The 23,673-nt window shown below is 44.5% G+C and overlaps 1 protein-coding gene across 1 annotated transcript in view; it reads left to right on the top strand.

The window, feature by feature from the left end:
* Positions 1 to 23,673, top strand: part of ABTB2 (ankyrin repeat and BTB domain containing 2) — a 107,950-nt gene that overhangs the window by 47,857 nt on the left and 36,420 nt on the right. Inside the window, exon 2 of the mRNA XM_085063314.1 lies at positions 22,527 to 22,673. Coding sequence (XP_084919440.1) covers positions 22,527 to 22,673 — 147 coding nt within the window. The remainder of the gene's footprint in view (positions 1 to 22,526; positions 22,674 to 23,673) is intronic.

A 23,673-nucleotide genomic window follows, 5' to 3' on the forward strand; every position in this document is an offset into this window, starting at 1 on the left:
TAAGGTGTTTTAAGCAGTTGCTTTAGAAGACCTATGAAGTGATTTACTAAAGATGAATAATCTTATCTTAAATTGGTATGCTTTATCAAAAATAAAGAAACGGGAATTGCAGAGAAAAGTTCTTGGTTAAAATGTAAGCATGAATCAAAAATCGCTTCTGAGGATATCTGAGTTTGGATTGTTTCTAGTGCAAATGCTGCACAGTCAGATTTTGATCTGATGTGAAGCCCTGGCAGGGCTTTGATGTCAGCGAGGTTATGCAAGGCTGGCTTTGCAAGCCTCTCACCATTTCCTCCCACGAATCCAACCCAGACTCTCAGTCTCTGCAGGATGAGCAGATGGTTTACCGGGAAACTCGCTCGGTTTCACCAAGGTTTTCCCAAGTTTTGATGTGCAAGTGAGGCAGAGATGAGCACAGGCCACCCAAAGCAAGTCTGATGTACTATGCTGGCAATACCTGCCCTGGGAGCACAGCACTGGCTGAATGCCCAGTGGATGAACTGGGAGGTGGGGGATTCTCCCAGTTTGGAGAGGAAAGATTACACTTTTCAACCTTAACTCACCCTGGTTTTGTCTGTCCAGTGACACTTCCCAAATTGCCTGGCACATTCTCGCTGTTGTTTCTTTAAGGTAAGAGATCTGGAGGCTGCTGGAGCTTTAATAAGCATGTCTGCAGATCCTGGCGTGGCCTGCATAGCTCAGCTCTTGCCTGGGCTTTTTTGCAAAGCCTTTCATCTGCCAGGAGAGTGTCTGAGTCTCAGTCCCTTGTAGCTCACACTGATTGCTGGCACAGAAGTTGTGCAAGTCCCTGGCGTCACAGCATCCAGGGAGAAATCCATAGTACCTTTGTAACCCGTGGGAGTCTCCTCAGCATTGGCTGTCTGGCAGTTAATAGGGCTACTTAAACATGTCCGTGGTTCCATTTGGGATGGTTTAGACAGAATGCTTAATAGTCCAGTGTGCTCTGTTGTTACAGTGGAGAAGGGACGAGGAGGAGCAGATGTGGCACTTCATGGCATGGTTTAGTGGGCATGGGGGTACTTCATCTTAATGGTCTGGAAGGTCTTTTCCAGACTTAATCATTCTGTAATTCTGTTTATTTGATGAGCTGTTATACACTCCAAGCAGAGCCAGCCCATCATAAGCCTTCTCCCAAATCCAAAGCTCACCTCTAGTCACTGTTTCTCTAAGACTCACGGTGTGAGACACTGAATTTTCTGTCTGAAAGAGCTTTCTGTCCGGGATGAACTCTGCTAAACAGCTGTGACACCTATGGGAGAAGAAATAAGTAAAAAAAAGGTGGATGGTGATGGCCTAAGGAGAGGAGAAGGGCTGCATGCACAGAGAATGATGGAATTACAGCTGCTCAGTTTGGCAGAACTGACTGTTGTCAGCAGAAATTGTTCCTGGCTGTTCCCTGACTGCCCCAGCAGGTGAGTGTCCCTAAACTTGGGCAGAGTTTGTCCTGACAAATTGTTCTCAGTGCCGTGGATCCAGTTCCTGTTTGTCCCACAGCCTCTCAGAGGGAAAGGCAGGACTGCTGCAAAGAGCATAATTTGAGATTTGTTTGCTTTGGTAGCATTCTGGACCTGCCTTTTCCTGTAGGTTTCCCATGACTGTTGAACATTAAGAGAGCCCAGGGGGCTGTGATCACACTGGCCTTACAGTGAGGGCTAGCAGAGCTGGAGGCTGTACCTGGTTTGGCTTGGAAAAAGAAGTGGAGTATGTTTTTAAGGAGCATATTTCCTTCCTACCTTCCCTTGCTGTGCACAGATGTTATTGCAGAGAAAACTTGCAGCTACGCAGATTTGTGTAAATCGTAGACGATGCTGTTTCTCAGCCTCATGCATCTGTAAAGTCTTGTCACTCAGAAGGGCTCTGTAACTCAGAAGTTCTTATGGTTTCCACTATGAGATTTATTTTCTGGGCCTTACTGGAAACATTACCAGGGAAAACTCGGAGCTAGCGATCCATCTACGTTGTTTTACTGTCTGTTTTTTATTATGCTTGTGGTTTTCACTAGATTTGCTTCAGCTGTGATTTATTTTGGTCTCCTGCTCTGGCATTTTGCTGGGTAAGCTTGCATGTTCTTTGCATTTTGTTGTGTTACTACTTTTCTGTTCTCTGAATTGTGGGATTATTTTTAGGTGACATTCAGGCCTTTGTTTTTCTCCTGAGTACCCTTTTTCCAGATCCTGGTCAGAGAGTGATTCCAGGTTGGCTCAGCACCTCCTGCTTGACTAAGACTTCTTGCTGCCTTTTTTATCCTAGTGAAAAATAGCTGGAAAAGAGGTCATTTTAGTGAGGGTGTTCAGCAGTTTAATGTAGTAAATAACAGTTTGGTGGTCTTCAAAAGCATCTGAGAGGATCTTGAAGTCTTTTTTATTTAATTTGTCATTAGTTCTGAGGCAAATCTTCAACAGAGAGACGGTGAGGTGAAGTAGGAGCCAGAGTTTTCTCTGTAGATTTGATGTTCTTCTGTTCTGGGAGACAGATAAAGTATGACCATTGCAGAGCCCAGGATTTCTCACTTTTTTTGCTGTTCTGTCTTGTCTTTTGGGGGCTTTTCCAGCTCTGGGTCTGTGAGCTCAGGGCTGCTGCCTACACAACCTGCAGTCCAACACTGTGCATTGTTTGGGCAGGAACTTTGATTTCCATATGATTCACAGCCCTGCTGTGCCACCAGCTTGTGTCATACATGTCCTGCTCCCACACCCACAGCACTCACAGGAATCCTCTGCTATGCTTGTATTTATTTGGTTTCTTCTGTAGTAAAAAAGGGTGGCTGGAAACCTCAGTTGCAGAAAGCAAGTGTGGTCAGCTCTGACAAGGTTTTTTTTTTTGCTTTCCTTTCTCTTTTCCTCCATGTGTTTACACACAGAGCACAGCCTTGTCTTTCCTTCCCAAGGCAGGATCCAATTACACTCTATCCCTCTGCTATTCCCACTCCTCCTCAACTACTAACCCAAACCTAGTTATTAATACAAGCTCTCCAGCAGGTTCTGTACCTTCCTGCAGCCTTTTCCACACAATCTGTGTGTGCCAGCTCCAAAAGCCACCAGGCTGCTGCTGATGGGACATCAGTGACTTAAGCCTGGCTGCTCATTGCCTGGCTGCTCCTCTCATCTCCAAGCTTAGCAGTGGATTCCCAGTGGAATTTTATGGTGTATTGTTTCCAGTGAAACTCTGCGTAGTCATTTAAACCACTTCACTGTTTGCAAGGCACTGTCCCTGAGCACAAGTGCAGAGAAATGTCACTGGTAAACCACAAAAACTGGAAGAGAATTAAGTGTGAATAAGCCTTTCCTCTTCTTTCCACGAGGCTTCAGTTTGTGATCTAATGAGCCAAAGATACCAAGTGCTTTTTTGGTGGCAGAGGTTTCCTCCCAATTCTTTGTTATCCATGCTACTTTATTTTAGCCCTTTAATTTGGTATTACACACTCCCCACTAGGTTTTTGTTGCCTTAAATTGCAAGGCAGCCACTGTCTCTATACAGATCATTTTTCAGAAGGTGTAGAGAGATCAAAAATACCTTTGTCACTTCTGGTTTCTGCCTTAATAGTTCTGAACCATGCAAACTGCACAGTTTAGTGGGTGAAATACTGTGTGAGAAGAGCATTTGAATATCCTTGGCCAGCACAAAGCAGAAAATGCTCCAGTAAAGGTGAAAGTGTAGAAATGACAGCAAGGGCTGCCTCAGCTATTGTAACTTCCTCAGCTCTTATTTCTAACAGTACAAGCTACAAGCACTACCTTGGTCTTCTGTTGTTTTCTTCTTGTCTTTTTGGGGTTTTTTTGTTTGGTTGTTAATTTATCCAGACTTCATACGTGGCAGGATAAGCTTCTTGCAGTAATAGGCTATAAAACAAATGAGTAATAATAATAATAAAAAAAGTTATTTCAGGCTAGTTTGTGATGTGATTTATGGGTGTTCCAAAATCACTCTGCTTTCGGAGTGCAGGATCAGATGATGTTAAATAATAAAATGAACAAGGAATGTTTATTAGAAGAGAAAAAATAGACCGTGGAGCAGAAATCACGTTCTAGTTGGTCAGGAGAATGTATGAATACAGCAAAGAGGTTAAAGAGGCAGGAGGGTGAGCCAAGATGTTACACTTTTTAAGAGATCAGGGAGGGGAAGTTCATCCTTTTCACAGCCTGGCTGTGTGAGCCTGCCAGCCCTTGGTCATGACCTTGGGAAAGGCAGCTGAGAAGCTGAACTGACCATTTACTTGCCTTTTATTTTTGGAAGGGATTGGTGTGGAATTAAAGTAAAAATCAGTCTCTTACATGATGAAGTAAGCTTTTTTTTTTTTTTTTGGCTCTGCCTGTCACAAACTTGTCTGCAGTTCAGCCCCAAGGGATGGAGCAGCAGGTCCTCACAGGCGCAATGTTATTCATGTCAGATGGAGCTGGAGTTGCTCACAGCCAGGCAGGGAATGTGGAAAACTGCTAGGAAAGAAATCACTTTCTTTTAGAGGTGATAGCTGAAGTCACGAGTAAAAGTTGAGGATGATAAGTGCAATTTCAGCATGAATTGGCTCCATGCAAGAGGGTGATGCTGGAGCACATGGGTCAGCAATAGCTGCTGGTACAGAACAGCCAGGCTGGGCTGCAGGGAAAAAAGGCCTTTTCCTCCTCTGGGAACTTCCATGGATCACATGTTGCGGCTGGAAGCTGTGTGAATTCATTACTCATTGCACAATTATGGCAAAGTGTCCTCTCTGCAGCCTCTGCTGCCCCAGCATCCTCAGGAACCTGCTGTCCTGTAGGACATGCTCCCACTCTTGCTCCAGCCCCTTTCTTCCACCTTCTTCTCCTTTCCCTCTCCCTGTTTTACCTGGTGTTTGGCAGCAGTGTTAGTCTGAAAGAGAAGAAGCCTTTCCTCTTTTCCCTCTCCCTGTTTTACCTGGTGTTTGGCAGCAGTGTCAACCTGAAAGAGAAGAATTCTTGCCTTTGCTCGAGAGGAGCCGTGCTGCAGAAATGAGCCTTACGCTTCAAGGATTGAAACTGGGATTATTTAATAAACATTCCCGTGTTGTTCCTCAGTTCCCCAGGCGTGGAAAAGGAGGCATGGAGTAGAATGTCCTAACTGGGGGATGTAATCCCAGGAAAACAACACCCTTCTGTGCTCTACCTTGTGACAGGGCGAGCCTCGTGCTCATCTCTTGCTCCAAGGCTCCAAGTTTCAGACAAGTGGAGCTTTGTGTGAAGCTCAAAGTTGGTGAAGCTGGGTGTCTTTTAGTCTAACCACAACTGATTGATTTTCTTCCTAAATTTTTTTTAATTGATTTTTTTTTTCCCCCTCTCTGGTCAGACAGTGCCAATAAAGGGAATTTTCTGTGTGTGTGACTGGTGATCTCCAAGTCATTTGCCTGCTCCCACTGGCGTGCTCTGGCTTGCCTTTCATCTCCCTTCAGGCTTTTAAAGGCTGGGGAGAGCACAGATAGGCTTAGCCTTATCTCATAATTTGTTGTAAAACAGCTTCTTTGCTGAATAATTTGGTTTGGAAATGTAAAAAGATTGCATTTTTATCAGGACACAGGTGTTGCCACAAACACAGAGGCAACAGGCAGCCCCTGGGCTGGATCTGCACAGAATTTCTGGGCTCTTCTCTAGCTCTGCCTTGTTCCTGCACTGGTTGAGAATTAAAGATTTAATTGCAAATACCAGAAATCTGTAATTGCAGCAACACCTGCCTTGCCATAGACAATAAAGTGCTTGTTTTTCAGGTTAATACTTGTCTTGAAGCAGCTGCTGACTTTGTCATGGCTGTGTTTGCTGAGAATTGTCTTGCTCTTTGTTGGTCAGGAATTTTTTTTTCCACCCAAGAGTTCTTTGGAGGAGAACCAGAATTCTGAAGTTGCCTTGCTTTGAGGCTTATATACAGTATCATATTTAGTATAAAGCAGCAGACTAATGCTCAGTCTTTCATCTCAGTGGACCATGAATTTAGTGTTCAGTTTAGAGCTTTCCCCTGTGCAGACAGAGAGCTTCTGCCTTGCCTTGCTGTTTCCTTCCTCACATCTCAGAGCATTTTCCGAGCATCTCTGAGGCATTGTCTGTGTGAAGCAGGATTGTTAACTGTTTAACAGATGAGAAAACCCAGGGAAATGCCTTAGTCACATGATTTAGTGGCAGACTGGTGTAAATTCAATATTTCTGCTGCTGGGTCCCTTGAGCTGTGTACTAAACCTACTGCTGCCTTCCCAGCCTCCTAAGGCTTTTCCCACTCCAGCCTCTGTTTCAGCACAGGCTTAGGGTTTTTAATGCTGCCTCAAAATAGTTTTCCTTGTCTTCTGAGAATAGAGAAGTTTTTCTTCAAAATGCCTCCCCTCCCTCAGTTTTTTTTTTAATTTTTTTTTTAATCATTCCCTGCTGAAAACCTCCACATCAATCTGATCTCAGCTTGTCCTTCCAGCAGGAGAGAGGGGTTTGCACTGGCCCCATCCAGAGCTGGAAATGTCAGCGCCTCTCTGGCTTATTTAAGATATGCCTGCGACGTAATAAATCTCATCTTGTCATTCCACTGGTACAGTAACTTGGAAATGAAAGCAGTCAGCTGGGGGAATATGTGTGTGTGCAGTGGAAAAACCATCCAGAGCACTGTGCTGGAAACAGGGCTTTGGATATTGTTGGGGAAGAATCTTGGAAGCAGCTAGCCTGGTGCACAGAAGCAGTGAAGCAAAACAGGGATGCTTGTTTAACGAAGGGAGAAAATATGTGGGAACGTGTCCATTCCTTCTGGACCCTTCCATTCTTTTCGTGTAGAAGTGCAGGTCTTGTTGGCACTATCCCCCAGGAGAAAGGGCACATGAAGAAAACAAGCCAGAGGGTAACCAAAACAATACTGAAGTAGGCTCTAGCTTTGAAATGATTTATTTTTCTGTTGTACCTAGCGGCTGAAGACACTGAATAAACCATATCCATATGGGAATGCCTTGAGATTTTAGGCTGTCAGGCAGGTACCATGGGGGATGTTGCATAAATCTGCTCAGGGGGAGATGGATTTCACCTGGACACAGCACCAGGTGCCCTGTGGTCACCAAAGGTGTGCAGACAGGAAAATAATTATTGATAACCCTTTGTGTTCTCCCACCCTTTTCCCTGACTTCCAGGGCACTGGGTTTCCTGGGGAGCCAAGAGCTTTGGTGGCTGTGCCTCTTTCTCCTGCTGGAAAACAAAGAGAGTGATATGGATCTTTCCTTTGTACCAGGTATTGTTTGAAACTTCAGACTGCTTTAAAAGGAGGAAGGGCTGAGGCGATTCAAATCCATAAATCTGTGTTTCTCCAGAGGGTGGTTTGAGTCTATTCATTGCATCCCAGGAGAAAGGAGGAATTGTCATTTTGTCTTTCCAGCCTATTACATGAGAAGAGATTCAGAGAGACCTTTTCCTTCCTGCCTAAGAAATGCAGAGATGGAAATAGTTCCTAAAGGCTTCAGTTAGACCTAAACCTCAGCTTTTTAACCCTGTTTGGAGTGAGAGTGGTGCTGCTGGTGATATCTTTAGTAAAGCCTAAATCTGAACCAAATTTTGGCAAATATGCACTGTCTGTGTAGTGAGCCCATGTGCTCCTTCACAGCTTTTCATGAGGGTTTGAAATCCTCAGGTTTCAGGCAGGTGTGGATAAAAACAAACAAACAAAAACCCTAATCAAACAAATTTGAAAAACCCAACCCTCCCGTGATTTTTCTCCTCAGAGCTTGGTGAGGAGAAGAGAAATGCTGATGTATCTAAAGTGAATTTCCTTTCATGGCAAAATACAGAAAGTGAAATTGGGAATGAAACCTGATGCAACAAATGCTCTTTTATTCGTGGAGAAGACATTTGGCAGCAGAAACACAAATGACAACATAACCTCTTTGAAACAGATGACCTCTGTTTGCCCTGTAAAATTTCCTGCATTCTGCTTTTCATTACATATTTGCTTATGTGGTTTATATATTTTATAGATAAAAAAATATATAAAATACAGACTGTGGTGTGATGTAGACCTAACATGGGCATATTGGATGATGTGACCAAGCTTATAAGAACTGAATTCTCTGTGGCTGGATGCAATGTGGTCCTTGCTCAAGTCAATGCTTAAGTGATATTTTTCCATCTGGGGATGGAGGGATTGGTTCAGGATGTGCTGATAACTTGGAGGGAGCCTCTTCCATCCTGGGATGATGTACTGAAAACTTTAGCTCAGGCATGAAGTGCTTTTGGTTCAGGGTTGTATCCTGGAACTTCTGCCAGCCCAAAAGGATTAAAGGTGGTTATGTTCTTGTCCCAGAGTGTTACCTCCGATGAGAGATTAATGGGAGATTAGTGGAGCTGTTTAAGAGGATTCACCATTGTCAGAACTGAACGTTCAGAAGCAGAACCTCAGTTCAGACCTTTTTTTCACCAGGATGCTCCAGTGTGAGGGGAGAGGAAGAGAAAGGAGAGAAAGACTCTTTCCAGGAAGCATTGCTGATGAACTACCTTGTTTGATGTACAAGTTCTTTTAGATGCTTCAAGATAAAAGACATCCATAATGCTGCTTCAGAATTAATGATGTCATGCCAGCTCCATCACAGAGTTTATGAGTCTTGGCTTCTTAGGCTCTCATAAAATAGGTAATTTATCAGTGGTGCTAAATGAGAGAAATCACCCTGCAGCTGCAGTGGGGAACACTCAGGCTTTGATTGCAGTGTGAGAGGAAGAAAAGGTTGTTAGATGAGCTGTCATACTGTAACTGCTCAGTGCTGTGTTTTATTTCGGAGTGAGCTTGACTAAATATTGCAGAGGTGTTCTCTAATTATGACTTTTGAATTGCTGAAGTGTCAGCTGACCCCTTTGCGTGTGTTGAGCTTTCCTTTTTTAAATGTGGCACCACAGAATTCCTCGACTTGGTGGCACTGTACTTAATCCTAACTCATCAGCAGCACCAGGGACTCTGTGGCTTTTGGGTTGGAGTTATAGTGTAGTCATCCCTCTTTAAGCATGAGCCAAGAAAGCTCATGTTGAGAGCAGCAAATTCTGAAAGTGTCACTAGGAGATGCTCACTGTCCTAAGAATATTAAGATGTTTTAAAAACAAGCACCCTTTCCCAACCCCCACCAAAGCCAACCAACCTCAGGAATAAAGAGAAGAAATCCTTTGTTTCTGGTCACAGGCAGTGGGTTTAGAAGCAGCCTTGCCCATCAGAGCTGGGGAGAGAACCCAGACCTCCTGCAAAACCATCTCTCCCTGCCTGTGGTACCAGCAACTTGCTAATTTGAGAGCAATATTGTTCCAGTTTTCAGGCTATCTAGGCTGATGTAATATTTTTGGCTACAGTCAGGTGGGTCATAATAAATTTTCTGGAACCACTTCCAGTTCTCTGTTTCTTTTCTTATAAACAACTTCTTGCACTTGGCAAACTCTGTTTGCTTCAGAACGCCAGAACTGTGGATAAGTTTTCTACTGACTTCTAAAAAAGCAAGTCTTTTACTATTTTCTCTGAAAGCAGGAGAGATTAAATTGAAGGGGTTTTACTTAATTCATGATTTTTTCAGCGTTTCATCAGTTTGTTATTTCTACAAGACGTGGTGGCACTTGGCAGGGTGTGATTTTGTGGCGGTTTAAGCTGTACTAAATTGGGAGTGCTGCAGTCTCACCCATCCCTTTTTGTCCCCAGACATGTCCCCACTGCCCCTTTTACGCCTGCACTTGAAATTAAGTGTTTATACAGTGCTTACGCTGAGGCAAAGAATTGATGTAACCAAAGCTGACCCTGCTGAGGGAGAATATTGCAATTCTGACAAAAGCAGAGGCTCGAGAGCACAAAGCTTGGGACAAGGAGGAGCAGGGCTGCTTTCACTTAGGATGTAGTTCAAGGGAAATTTAAAACAGTGTAGGTGGTAATGAGAGCAGCCAGGCACAGAAGCCTGGTTTTCACACACCCAAGCATCCAGGCTCTTGTTAGAAACACGGGAGAAATGTTCTTTTCCCATTTTGAACAAGTCACACACAACTTTTGCATCTGGAAAATACCAGTGGTGGAGGCTACAATAGCTGCAGGGCTTGGATGTATTTCCTGCTCTCAAACCCTGCAGCTTTGCCACCAGTCAGTGACACGCAGTGTATTTTAACCACTATTTAATATAATATATATTAGTAGCTCCAGCTACTGCACTCAGCCAGAACTGAGAGGTTTGGCCTCGACTCCCACTCAAGTTTTCTCTGTGTACACTGATTTTTTTCCTCCCATCTGTTTTTGGCAAAATTGCAGTTGCCAGATTGGATCCAAACATCTGCTTTTTGCTGCCTGGCTTTGTACAGTTTTGTACTTTGGCAAGCAGATACCAGAAGGGGGCTTGAGGGTGACCTTATTGCAGCCTTCCAGTACCTGAAGAGAGCTACAAGAAAGAGGGAGGGAGACTATTTACAGGGGTCTGGAGTGACAGAATAAGGGGGAATGGATTTACACTGATAGAGAGCAGGATTAGATGGGATATTGGGAAGAAATTCTTTCCTGTGAGGTTGCAGAGGCACTGGCACAGGCTGCCCAGAGAAGCTGTGGCTGTCCCATCCCTGGAGGTGTCCCAGGCCAGGTTGGACAGGGCTTGGAGCGACCTGGGATAGTGGAAGGGGTCCCTGTCCATGGGAATGATCCCCAGGAATGGGATGATTCCTTGAGATGATGCCTTCCAGCCCAGAGCATTCTATGAGAAAGCTTTTCCATCTAGTTCTTGACTAGGTACAATCTATGACCTGCTGGTTTGCTGGTAAAAATGGGACTACAGGCAGAAACTCCAAGAGAGAGTGGAAGAAATCTTTCATACTCTAGCAATAGTTTTGGTGGTGACATTTCCCAAGGGGAGATGGAGGAGATGGATTGCTCACACCTGAGCGAGAGGAAAATGCAAACAGAGGAGCAGTGCAGCTGGAGATCAGGATTCCTCCTGGCTTCACACAGCACGGATCTCCACATTAGTTCCTGTCAGCATGGAGACCCCTTGACATTATTAGGTCAAAGGAAGGTGCTAATCCATCACAGAAAATGGCTTAGCACTTGATTTATATTCATTTATCTTTGCTCTGCACAAATGCTTTGTTCCTCACCCTGCTTTGAATCCGGCCAGCCTAATATATTGGCATCTCAATCATCATTTGGCTCCCACTGAGATGAAGAAGCAGTGGTCAGGCCTGCAGGGCCCTAACAGTAAATCAGTGATTTATTAGGAAGAACAGGGCAGGAAGGTGAAGATCATCTTGAAAATAGGTAGTGAGGAGAGCGTAGCATTTTTCTGTTTGATTATTCTGCCCTAAAGAACTATAAAACAGCAAAAAAACCCCCAAATAAACACAAGTAACTTCAGGTTTCAAAGCACAGTGTTAAAAAACTGAGTTGTTTATCTTTTTATCTTAATCTGGAGGTGTTGAAATTACCCCAGGAAGGTGCATTGGAAGCTGGGTGACTTTTCCCACACAGCTACAGTGGGTATCAAGTTCCACCAGCACTGAGCAAAGGCACTTCCAGCTCTGCTCCATCACCCTTTGTTTGTTGTGCCACTTCTCCAGGAATGGGATGAGGGGAAGGCAGACAGATGATACTAGGGGTTAAAGGATAGAGAGTGTTACACGTTCCTCGAGAACTTGTAGGAAAAACAGAATGTTGCCAAGATAAAGGTGCAGAATTGGCTCTTATTTATTGGACTGTTTCCCAGTGCTCTCCCATTATTTCAGTGATTTCTTCCATCAGGGAATGTTTGGGTTTGGTTTTTTTCCTGCTCACTTTCCACTGTCCTGGGAATGTATCTGTTCCTAGATTCTTCTGTTCTCCTTTCCCTTCTCTCTTACTGTTGTATTTCTTTTCAGGAAAAAGTTCTAAAGTACGATTTGAACTCGAAATAAGTTTCTGTTTCAGATCCAAGTGATGTTCCCAATCTCCTGTTCCAATCTGTTCCACCCTCAAGTGGAGCTGCAGGGCAGCCCTGATTTAGCCTTTACCAGCTTGTCCTTTTTTAACAGAACAGTCTCTTTTTCGAGCTGTCACTTCAATAATTTGGTGAAAAGAACTGAAAGAAGCATTCTTAGACAGTTGAGCCTCCCCAAATCTGCCTCTGCCACGCTTCTGCCTTTTGCTTTATTCCATGACAAATTTAGAAAGCCTTCTAAGACTTTTTTTTCTTTTTTTTCTTGGCAGTAATCAAAGCTATTAATATTGCTGGGATATAGCGGTTGCAGACAAACAGCTGGATCCAAAAAGTGATTACTTCTGTGGGATGGGATTATTTGTGTGGGATGGACCTTTGCTTCCCAAGTCCTTCCATGCTGTGCATCTCTGCCTCACTGCAGTGGAGATGATGCATATAGAACCAACAGAATAAAAAATAGGAATTTTATTTTATACCCTGATGGCTACAGAAGTTTTGTAGACAAAGGTAATGCTATGATTGTTCATTAAAAGAAAAAAGCTTTTTCTAGCAGTGTAATTTTTTGTCAATTAAAGGATCTTGCTCTAAAAAAATCTTTCATTTTTGCTTCTGCCATGAGGCAGTTTTCCCTGTTTTCCCATCATTTCGCCTGAAATGATGACAAACGATTTTTTTTTTCTTCATTTCACCTCTACAAATAATGATGTTCCAAGTGTCAAGGAAATAATTGCGTGCTATGAAATGGGGTGACTGGAAACTCCCGTGCAGGAAAGCCCTAAGACAGCAGCACGCTGTCAAAATCAATTGGGCAGAATGCCTGAATCCATTATGGATCTGGTGCACGGGTGGGATAGAGATATCAAAGTGTATTTTTAAAACAAAATGCAAGATTGGGATTCTAATTTTTATCCCCTACACAGATGCTGCGTTAAAAAAACAAACAATGTGGCAGTGTTTCCAAATTCTTCAAAGAACCGTGGCCATCCAGCCTGAGAACTGCTGCTTTTTATGCTTATGCAGAAAAATTGCTGCTCTAAAATAAAAGTACAGGCACCCAGGTTCTCTTCAGAGTTATAAAACAATGCTGGGAATCCATTAATCGGGGTTGTTTCCTGACCAAGTACTCAGATCTCAATGTAAATGTCTATAAATAATATAGTGGCAGCAGCATTCTTTTGGAAACAAAATTCAAAGAGGTCCTGTTTGAGCAGCGAATACTTGCTCAGGGCAGTTATATTTAGGGCTCTAATGGAAGTATACAAGTTATGCTTTTTATACAAACTATAAATGGCTACAACCAAGAGACTTAGACTTTGAAATGCACTTGGCACTAATGCAGTGGGAGAGACAGGCCAGAGCCTTGTAGTACAGTTGGTTTTTGGGTTTTTTCCCTGGCAGCTTTATAAATATTGCCAGATTCCTACAGTGTTGCCACCCCTAAAGGGCACATTCAAAAATAGATGTTGGATCTGTGCTGGTTTGGAGCTGGTGCTGAGCCTTGAGAGGCTGAACCCTGAGTGCAAGTGTAATGGCAATGAGGAGGTGATGGGGGGACAAGAAAGAGGAATTCAGGTGCAGAGAGTAAATAGGTGCTGAAGCCAGAGCAAGATATCATGGAAGGAAGCCAGGCACAGGATGGTATGAGATGGTAAGAGATGGTCCTTGAGTGCCACACACGATGGGAGAAACAGGCTAAAGTGTTGCAAAGCTGAGCAGTTGGTGAGTAAGTGGAATTCCTCAGCTCCACTTGTGAGTGTCTAAACAATTGGTCATTGTTGACAAGATCTACAGGATGCTTTGATGTGAGGAAGCAGAAAGTGGGGAAATGCTGTCATGAGTAAGAGACTAATCTGCCAAATACTTCCAAGTGTTTGTTGGAGGAAATGAAAATTAAGAGAGGGATAGCTTCTGTCCTGGGCTGGAATTGCTGCTGGTCTTTGGTGCTATCAAAATACTCCTCGAGAGCAAGCCCTGCCTAATGGTGCTTGTCAAACACAAACACTGTTATCTGGATGGTGGAGCTTTGTGTTTGTCTTGTCCCAAAAGCTTGCACTGATATTGGGCTGCAGGCAAAACTGGGGTAAAAATGACAAAGCTTGTGATTCATTAATTACTCATGCACGTCGATGCTGCTGTGAGCAATTTAGTGAGCTGAAATAATATTGGAGATTAAACTGTAGGTATCAAATCTACAATGGTGCTGTCTCTTTTCTCATGACCTGCTCAGGATGCACCCGCCCCAAGTTTTGTGTTGTCTGCCCAGTGACTCAAAATCTGAATCACTTCTGTCTGCAGGCAGGGTAGGAATGTGCTCATCCTGGTGTGCCTCCAAGCATCCCTCCTGAGGTCAGACTTCACGGTCTCAGCGCTGCGCTGTGTTTCACTTAGATAAAATTTCAATTTTACATTGAGTGGCAGACGCATATTTCACCCTGACAAAACACCAAGCTGGTGTTGCTGACAGCTAAAGGAGAGAGTCACCTAAAAAATTCCTTTAGGAGCAGTAGATTGGTTAGTGCTGAGCTCCTATTTCCTCGTGGCTTTTTTATAATAAGCAGAGAGTAATCAGCTCTTGTGACGCTGTGATATTTCCAGTCATTAACTGATGTAATTGCAGTCTTGATGTTTGTTATTAAATGACCATGGTCTCTAAAATCCTATTTCGATGGCATGTTTGCAGCAGCCAGGAGAGGCTAAGGAAGGTAGATTTTATCAGGCCAAGCACTCATTGGTATAAAGAAGCTGCTAGGCAGAGACCATTTCTTCCCAAAAATTGCTCTGGAATATTTTAGAAGGGATTGCACTGGATTATTCTGGAGTATTGCCCTGGTCAGATTCTCCATCTTGACGTTCCCTAAGAAAAGGAACTGGGAGTGACAGAGGATATAAATTTACTATCCTCCTTGTTTGGCAAGCATACAGATCATGGGATGTATAAATAGAAGAATTGAAGGCAGGCAAAGAGAGGTCATTATGGGATGTACAAAGAGCTTACTCAGAGCACATCTGGGGAGCTGGGCATGATTCAAAGGGCAGATTACAGGAAGGACAGTGGACAATAAGGAAGGAATTAGAAGAGGGTATTGTGGAGGGAAGGAGGGCTCGAGCTGGTGCCTGCAGTTGCTGCTGTCTGATTACACCAAACGGAGCTGATTTTACTGTAAAAGCACCTAAACTGACTTCTAAAGAATGCCCAGGGAATGGAGAATTTCCTTCTTATTCCTAAACTTTCTGATCCCCACAGCAATGCCACTAAAGGACTCTGTGTTTCTGGAGTTGCCAGTGCTTACCTGTTGTACCACTCTCCCTTTTTAAAAAACAAGGTTTATTTTTTACCCTTCATAAATATGTAATGTTTCTTCTTTATAATTTCTCATTATATTTCTTCTCTGTTTGTCAGAATAACTGTCCAATATTGTAGCCCCATCCAAATCTCTACAGGGCAAGAATAATTTTGCTTTTCTTAACTCTCTCACAGTTGGGTAAAGTTTCTCATATCATAAGCTCCACTGAGGTGCAATTAAATACTGTCTCAATATCTGTCCTTTTATCTCAGAAGTAGCTGTGTCTTGGGGAGCTTTGTTGAAGGTAAAAAGGGCTTTTTAAATGAAAGGTGGAATGTTGGTAAGGGGCAAAAAATGTGCTGTAGACAAATATGGGAAATGGGGACACTGGTGGATGTTGAGCAGCAGGAAGGAGTGAGATGAGGATGAGAAATACAGCAAGAGCACTGCTGCTGTCACACCACCCTTACCAGGAATGAAGCAATATCCTCATTTTCCAGATAAGCTGACTGGGACACTGAGATTAAGCAAACTGGTTGGGGTTTACACAACTAGGGGATTTTAAGTCTTCTGGCTCTTGGACTGCAGTCATTTTTTGGCACAGGATTCTGGTTTTGTATTTCTCTCACAGTGTTCATAATCTGTTTATACCACTCCTCATAAAATGTGTTTTTTTAATTGATATTTATAACCCAGTATGGAGTGTTCTCTTCTGTGTGCCTTTCTGGATCGTGACAACAAGAGCCCTGGAAGCATGGATTTATTGATAATTGGTGGATTTCTTGTACTGATATTAGTGTAGTGCAGGTGTTTGCCTGCCCTTGGATCTACCTGTGTAGAAGATCCAGTGCCTGGAAAACCACATGTGCAAAATTCCAAAGGATCAGCCTAGTTTTAGAGATGGATGTACTTGTTGACATCTGAGCACACACACTCCTCTTCAGAAGCAGTTGTAGAAAGTAATAATGGTAGGAAGCAATTACAGTTTATATTTACAGATCGTATCCCCAAAGGTCTTTTATTAGGACATATAAAACAGGAAGCATAGTTCTACAAACCTAGACTGAAAGCCACATAGTTATTCCATTTATTTCCAACCTCTGGATCCAGGCTGGATCAGTGCTGGCCAGTTTCATACAGGGAATTTGAACTGGGAGACTTGGGCTTTGCAAAGTGCTGTTTGCATGAGTTTTGTGGTTGCTCCTCTTTCTTCTGTCCGAGTTTCTCCCTCTAGGAACTGGCAATGAGGACAGTGATTGTGCTGTTTTTTGGCAGCAGTGACAAAGCAAGCCCAGGATACGTTCCCTTGTGCTCATGTTCAATTAAGTGCTTGGGGCCAGGCCAGGTCAGTGGTTGTCCAGAAGACCACAGGGATATGGAAGTGGGATTAATGACTCAGTGAGTCCTGACTCTGTGTTAAACTGAGGCCTTTCTCCTACATCTGTAGCCATTTGCAAGCCCTTATGTCACAGCTGGATTCCAATGGAATACAGACACTTCCCACCTTTGCCCAATCCCACCATTTTCATAGCAAAAGGGAGGCAAAATGTGTGGGATGAAGACAGGCACGGGGAGTTCCCTAGGAACAGAGAGGCATTTCTAGTGACTGTCCATAGGCTCCTGCCCTTTCCCTGGCAGTGTTGCTGGGAGCTCTACTGCTTTCCCTGCTTTTATCCAGTTGCCACAGTGGCCTTCACTCCAGGAAAAAAAGGGCAGTGGATGTTGAGAATGCTTTGTAACTCCCTTTTGGGGTATTTTGGTACTGTAGTTAAGCCATGCCTGTTGACACTGAGCTGCAGGAAGGACCAGACTCTGAGCATGAAGGCAGTGCACCTCTGATAACATTCCTGGAGTCCAGGAAAGCTGTATTCTGATAATTTGGAGAGGGTGTTGTCTCTTTGAACAGTAAGATCAAGCCTGAGGGCTGTGTGACTCCATGTCCAGAAGTGTCCCCTTAGGACATCAGCTCTTCAAGGGAGACATCCAGTGTAGCACTTGCAAAAGGTTTAAAAATCTCTGCTGCTTGAAACTCCTCCCTCCTCTACTTCTCCCCCTGTTTCCAATTACAGAATTACTGTTTAATGTGGATGCAGATATAAGAAACTCTGGTTTTTCTTACTGCTGACAGAGACAAACTGGGAGAGATGCCTGCCTGCTTTCTAGCAGAAGCCACACTCTTTTCCTCTATGTGAGCAATTAGGTGCATTGTTCCCTGATCACAAGCCTCTCTCACAACCCATAGCATGGCTGCAGTTGATTATAGAGCCTGGTGTGTTTAGATTTGAGGGAGTTCCATCAGGAACACTTCGGTTGTTGTTTTTCAATGGGGTTTGTTTGTGTTCTGTCAAAATGATCCTGTGTCATTTCATAAAATAGAGAGGGGCTGAGCTTTCCTAGCAGCGGTAGGTCAGCAGGGAGAAAACAGAGCTCCAGGAATTGGCATTAATTCCCTCTGGTGCTCCACACTCGGAACTGATTGGCAAGAGGGAACTGCAGGGCATTGTGTGGTGTGGGAGAACGGGGAGCAGAAAACAAGGAGAGCCTTGAATGCTCCTTGCCATGAAGAATTGCAGGACTTTGTGCAAGGTGACAGCCATTCCGATGGCATGGCCACATTCCAACGTGGGAACTGCACTTGCAGTTGGCTGAGCTTCCCACCAGCTCCCTTGGAATCGGTGGGACTTGGCAGCTCCAGCCCAGTCAGGTCATCACCATCCGCCTTCAGAATTTTGGCCTTCCAAATCCCATCTTAGTTCAGCAGGATCAGCCATCGTTCTCACCCCCCAGAATGTTTCTTGAGGAATTTATCCCAAGCCAAACACTGCAAAAGGACACTGGTGTAGGGATTCCTGCCTGGTTTCCTAATGTATTTTTAAAGCACACTCACAGCTCTCCTGGTTTCATACATGGGGCTTTTAGAAAAAAATTACTGTGTATAAAGGTGATTTTGAATTTTCTGAGGGCTTTCTGGTTGGTTTGGCCAAATAGGTGCTTTTTTCCTACTGTTTGGATTTGTTTTTTGGAAGTGTTTAGGTATAAATAGCACATTGTATTGTCCCATATGCTCTGCTAGGTCTATATTTTTAAAAAGCAGTTTTTCTGTGTCAGTAGTTTATGGTGTATATCCCTGTCCTAATTATATTCCTGATTCTTTGCCTAATCTGTCATGAACAGAGCCAGTGCATTTCTGAAATAAGGAAATCAGTACCCTGTGCAATTTCCATGAGGAATCCCAGACAGCAAAATTCGAGTGCTTTCCAGCCAAGTCTCCCTGGCCCTTTGCCACTTGTGAGTGGCCCCATCTTAACCTCTAGACATCATATAAGTGTTTGAAAGCCATCAAATGGCTGATGAGTTAATCTCTAGGAAGTTGTCTGCCAACATCAAGGGTCCAGACTGGAGAAAGCCCAGAGAAAACCATTACAACAAGGTAAAAATGATGGCAAGTCCCTTTGCTTGAACGTGTTGGGCAAATGGTGTGAAGCATGAAGGTGCCATGGTAGGTGGAAAGTCACACATTCCAGTCTCAGACCAAAATTCAGGGAAAAGTCTGCATTTGCTTTTTATCTTGGGATCGAAAGAGCAGAAGTTGATGCCAGCCTCTGAATTATGAGGATATTCAGAGGCTGACCTGGGGTTCCTCACAGGAATTGTCCTGCTTGAGGAACTGGATCCGCTGCCCAGTTTGGGGAATCATAGATTCAGGGAATGGTTCGGCTTGGAAGGGACTTTTAAAGTTAATTTAGTTCCAACCTCCTGTCCATGGGCAAGGACACCTTCCACTGTCCCAGGTTGCTCCAAGCCCCATCCAGCCTGGCCTGGGACACTTCCAGGGATGGGGCAGCCACAGCTTCTCTGGAAAACCTGTGCCAGGACCTACCCACCCTTCCAGTAAAAAATTCCTTCCCAATATCCCATCTAAACCCATCTTCCTTCAGTTTAAGGCCATTCTCCTTTCTCCTGCCACTCCATGCCCTTGTCCAAAGCCCCTCTCCAGCTCTCTTGGAGCCCCTAGGTTCTCCCTGGACCCTTCTTTTCTCTGGGTTGAACATTGCCAGCTCTCCCAGCCTGTCTCCAGAGCAGAGGTGTTCCAGCACATGCTGGAAACCACACCAGAGCTTTGCCCAGCCCTGCTCGTGGGATCCATCACGTTACAGCCAAAGCTCTCCGCAGAGCTGCTGCACCTCTTAAAGCAGAAAGATGTCCAGGAGTGTGAACAGACTTTTCCCTGGATCCTGCTCAGGCTGGAAACATTTTCAGTTGCTATTAAAAAGCATCAGATTACGGACAACAATTTCAAACTCTTTAGGCAAACAGAATAATTTGAGTTTAAGGAACTGCCTAACTGGAATCCACCCAGTCGTGACTGCCTTTTAAGAGCGTTGGCAGCAAGTGCTCGTGAACAGGTTTCATATTTAACTGAGGTAGAATAAATATGGCTTTCTTTCCAGCTGCTGTTTCAAAGGCTATGGAAATATCAGGAGCAAATGGTTAGCCAGCCGTGCCTTGATTGAGAATCAGGCCATTCCAGAGGTGACTTCTGAGCTCCTCCTGCTCCTGAGGTTTGAGCTAAGCCACGCTCAAATTCATAGTCTCTCCTTAACTCCACCTGGGCTTGGATCTTAATCTTAAAATCTTAATTAAAAAAAAAAAGAAAAAAAGCCAGAGTGGTTCATTCCTGCACAGCAATTATGTGTTGTTTCACATTGTTGTTTTGTGGGGAGATCACACTTTGGAGAGTCAGGAAATAAAGGTGATTTCAAACAGAGAGTGTTTTGACACGGATTGATTTATTTCAATTGCAGTTTGACTTGTCTTGCTACTCATTATTAAAACCAGTGCTGCTACTAATATAAAAATGTGGGAATGTGAATGCCAGATAGAAGCTGCCCCTATGGTTTGTACTGTTCTAACACCTTTGGACTGAAAATTCCTTGATTTGGGAGGCAGGAGAGCAAGTTTGGATACAAATAGTCAGCACAAGGCAATTATCTGTTATCAAAGACAGGTTTTTTTTTTTAGTTCATAATAAAGATTAGGCCCTGTTCCTAATTATAACCCCACTGGGCAAAGCTTGACTGCAGATGTCTGTGTGCCTGAATTTCTGATGCAGAGAGCAAAGATGATGCTTTTCTGACTCCACAGAGTTACTGGAAGTGGATCAGAGAGGAAATCCTGCTTAGGGTGCTGCAAGACAGAATAGTTGTGGGGTACATTTCTGCTTTGCTTCCCACTGCCTCAAAATCAGGGTTGGGAGGTTTGTCTTCATTCCCAGGCCTGCTCATACCTATGGAGACCTGCCAGATGTGGAGAGCCTTGGAATCCTAATGTCATGAGGGTTTGATTCATCCCCCTCTGCCATCCAAGGGAAAACCTTCAGGGGCATCACTGGGCTATGGCCAAAGTCTTGGTAAATTCCCTATTCCTCTCTGGCACATAGAGGATGCTCCTCAGCTGTACCAAGGCAGATGACACCATAAATCTTCTCCAAAGCTATCTTGGATGAGTCATTTTTCCAAAGGTAAATAAACCCTCCCTGTTTCCTCACACCACCTGGCAAGCTGTGAGCTGGAAAACTGAGAAAATGTCGTTGCCTCTTGCCAGCCAAATCATTCTGCAAATCTTTATTTTTAATTCCCTGTTAGGAAACAGAACCAACTGAAAGTGGCTGGCAGAGAAAATGTGCCCCATTTCTTTCCCTCTGCCGGGCTCAGCAGTGGAGCTGCCAGTTTCTGTTTTCACCTCTGTAGAATTATGTGCCTCTATTTCAAAGTTTTGACAAATCAGGCTGTTTTCATTCTCCCTCTGCAATAAATTCAATCCATATGTCTCTAAAACATCCTTTCATAGCTTTGGCATGGAAAAGGAAGTGGCTTAGGCTCTGTATAGTGTATGTTTAAAGCAAAGCTCTCCTAGTTTGCATGCATGGCTTCTGGTAGCTCTTAAAGCCTCAACTTCCTAATTATTCAGGTTAAGAGGGCATTGGCAGAGTGTTCTCCATTAACTAACAGTGATGTACAGTGAAGAAGCACAACAGGATAAATCATTCCCTTATTCTTATCGTGTCCAGGAAGTTTTTGACGCAGCCCTTGGCTTTACCACCAAGCAGGATGCAAAGAGGATGTGAAAAGGGTAGGAGAGATCAATCCGGCGTAAAATCTCAAAAGAAAAACTCCAAGACAAAGAAACAAAGGGTGGTGCACAGTGAGCTGCAGGGCTGTGTGGGACAACAATACACAGCACCTATGTGGTGGGAGGTCACTGCCACAGGAGTAAAGGATCTCCACATCCCAGACTGAGCCGGGGTCGGGAGGTGAGGGCGGAAGGAAACGTGGGTCTGAGCTGAACTGTATTGCTGTGGATCAAAGTTAAAAACCAGAAATGCAGGATGCAGTAGGCTAAGAGCACAGGCAGTCGTGGCTGCTGTGAGTGGCCTTGTGTGGAATCTGGGAAAATTTGAGCGAGGAGGTGCTGCTGGAATTGCGGGATGGATCTGTAATTGAAAATGGGTCAGTAGTGAGTGCAGAGCAGCACTGACTGAGTGACTGGAGGTGGCTTTTCGGTGTCCACCTGCCCTGTGGATGCAGTGGCACCAGATCTACCCCAGGGTGCCACTGGAGGAGGCAGGTCACTGTCCCACAGCTTCTCTCCCTGCCTCACATCCACTCTGGAGGTCACAATTGCCCCTTTTCTCTGTGCCACGTGGAGCAATCAGTTCCTGTGCAGTCATGCTGATGGGTGCAAGGAGAGGAGATGGAAGGAGTGTGTGAAGTGTAATTACCTTCCTAATCTCTCTCTCACACACAGGTCATTTACAGAGATGAAAATACAGCCAACCTCAGAACTCCTGGGTGTCGCTTGGTCTATCCAGAGGTTTGCACATGCAGAAACCACAGTCTGAGCACCTGAAACTGCATGGCAGGTTCAAAGGGCTGGCACAGCCCGTGGTTTTGTTTGCAGGGCTGCAGGGATGAGGTGGACTCCAGGCTATATTCCACATCTCTCCAGATCAGGCCCTTCTATCTGGGGATCTGCATACAGCTGTTCAGCAGCGAGCTGTGTGTGCACAGCCCAGTTTGTTGTATAAACACGAGCAGAGGCTTCACCACAGCTTTTCATGTCGTTTTATCTCAGCTGCAATTTGTTTCCAGCTCTCAAAGGCTATAGGAACATCCAGCCTTGCTCCCTGGAGCCTGCTTTCCCCATTTCAGCCATTCTGGCATTCACAGCGCCATTTAAAACCGTTCAAAAATCCCAGGTGAATTCTGTGCAAGTTCTGTATCCCTGCCGGAGGGATTTGCTTTTGGCTGGTTTGTAAGAGGTGTGTTGTGTCTGTGTCTCTGCCCCAGGTGTGCTGTCCCTCCCTGCCTACTTCAGCCCCTACCACGACGGCTCGGCGAGCAGCGATGGACGGGCTGACGCGTACGCCCAGCTGGAGCTGCGGACCCTGGAGCAGTCCCTGCTGGCCACCTGCGTGGGGAGCATCTCGGAGCTGAGTGAGTTGGGGCTCTTCTGGGCCGTGGGTTTGCTCCAGCAGGGCAGCAGAGCCCATCCTGCCCTGCTGAGGGCAGCAGGAGTGCCGCCGCTGTTGGCAGCGTGAGCAGCACTCGGTGAGATTTAATTGTCTGGCGGTGCTGTGTATGAAAATCAGCTGCTTTCATTAGCCTGCCTTGTGTCTGATTCACCTGGAGAGGTGTAAGATGTGGCTGGTTCTTTCTTTTTTTTTTTTTTTTTTTTTTTTTTTTTTTTTTTTTTTTTTTTTTTTTTTGTAGTGATGCTACTGCCAGCTAAAGCTGGATGCTCTTTCCTAAATGCCTCTGGAGCACAGCAAACCTCCCTCAGACAGCAAAGAGAGCTCTCCTTGTCAGTGCTTCTGCAGTGGAAATGTCCAGGATATTCAAGGAAAAGCTTTTTGGTTACTCAGAAAACAAAAAGCGGAGGGAAAAGAAAATCTGAGAGCACTCTGGTGACAAAAACTTGTTCAACCCCCTTTTTTTTTTTCTTTTTTTTTTAAGCGGACCAAATGAAATGTTCCATTCCTAGAGTACTCACAAAGCCCCTTTAAAATAAACAAAAATGATTTGTGTTTTCCTGGTCTACTTTTTCCCTTGCAACGTTTCTGCTGGCATCACTTTCTTAGGCTGCACCATCTGAATGCTAATGAAGGCCAGGGCCAGTAAGCAGTTTGTGGGTTTCACCATTTATTTTGCAACCTGCCTTAATTTGAGGTTTTCAAATTCCTTCAACACACCTCTATTTATCCTGGAACACAAGAGAACATTTGTAGCAAGGGACTGAGATTGAATGCAGCTTCCTCTCTCCCTCTTCCCCCATCCCTGCCTGGCCAGCTTGGTCAGTACATCCAGTGAATGGATCTCCTGATACAGTTGCCTGCTTTTTTTTTGGGTTTTTTTTTTTTTTTTATGCTGCTGCCCGTTGCCAGAAAAATAGAGTGAGTGTGCAAAGGAGAAGGAACGTTACTCTGAGCTGAAAATT

This window comes from Lichenostomus cassidix, chromosome 5 (genome assembly GCF_008360975.1).
Source record: "Lichenostomus cassidix isolate B80296 chromosome 5, HeHo_3.0, whole genome shotgun sequence".
NCBI lineage: Eukaryota > Metazoa > Chordata > Aves > Passeriformes > Meliphagidae > Lichenostomus > Lichenostomus cassidix.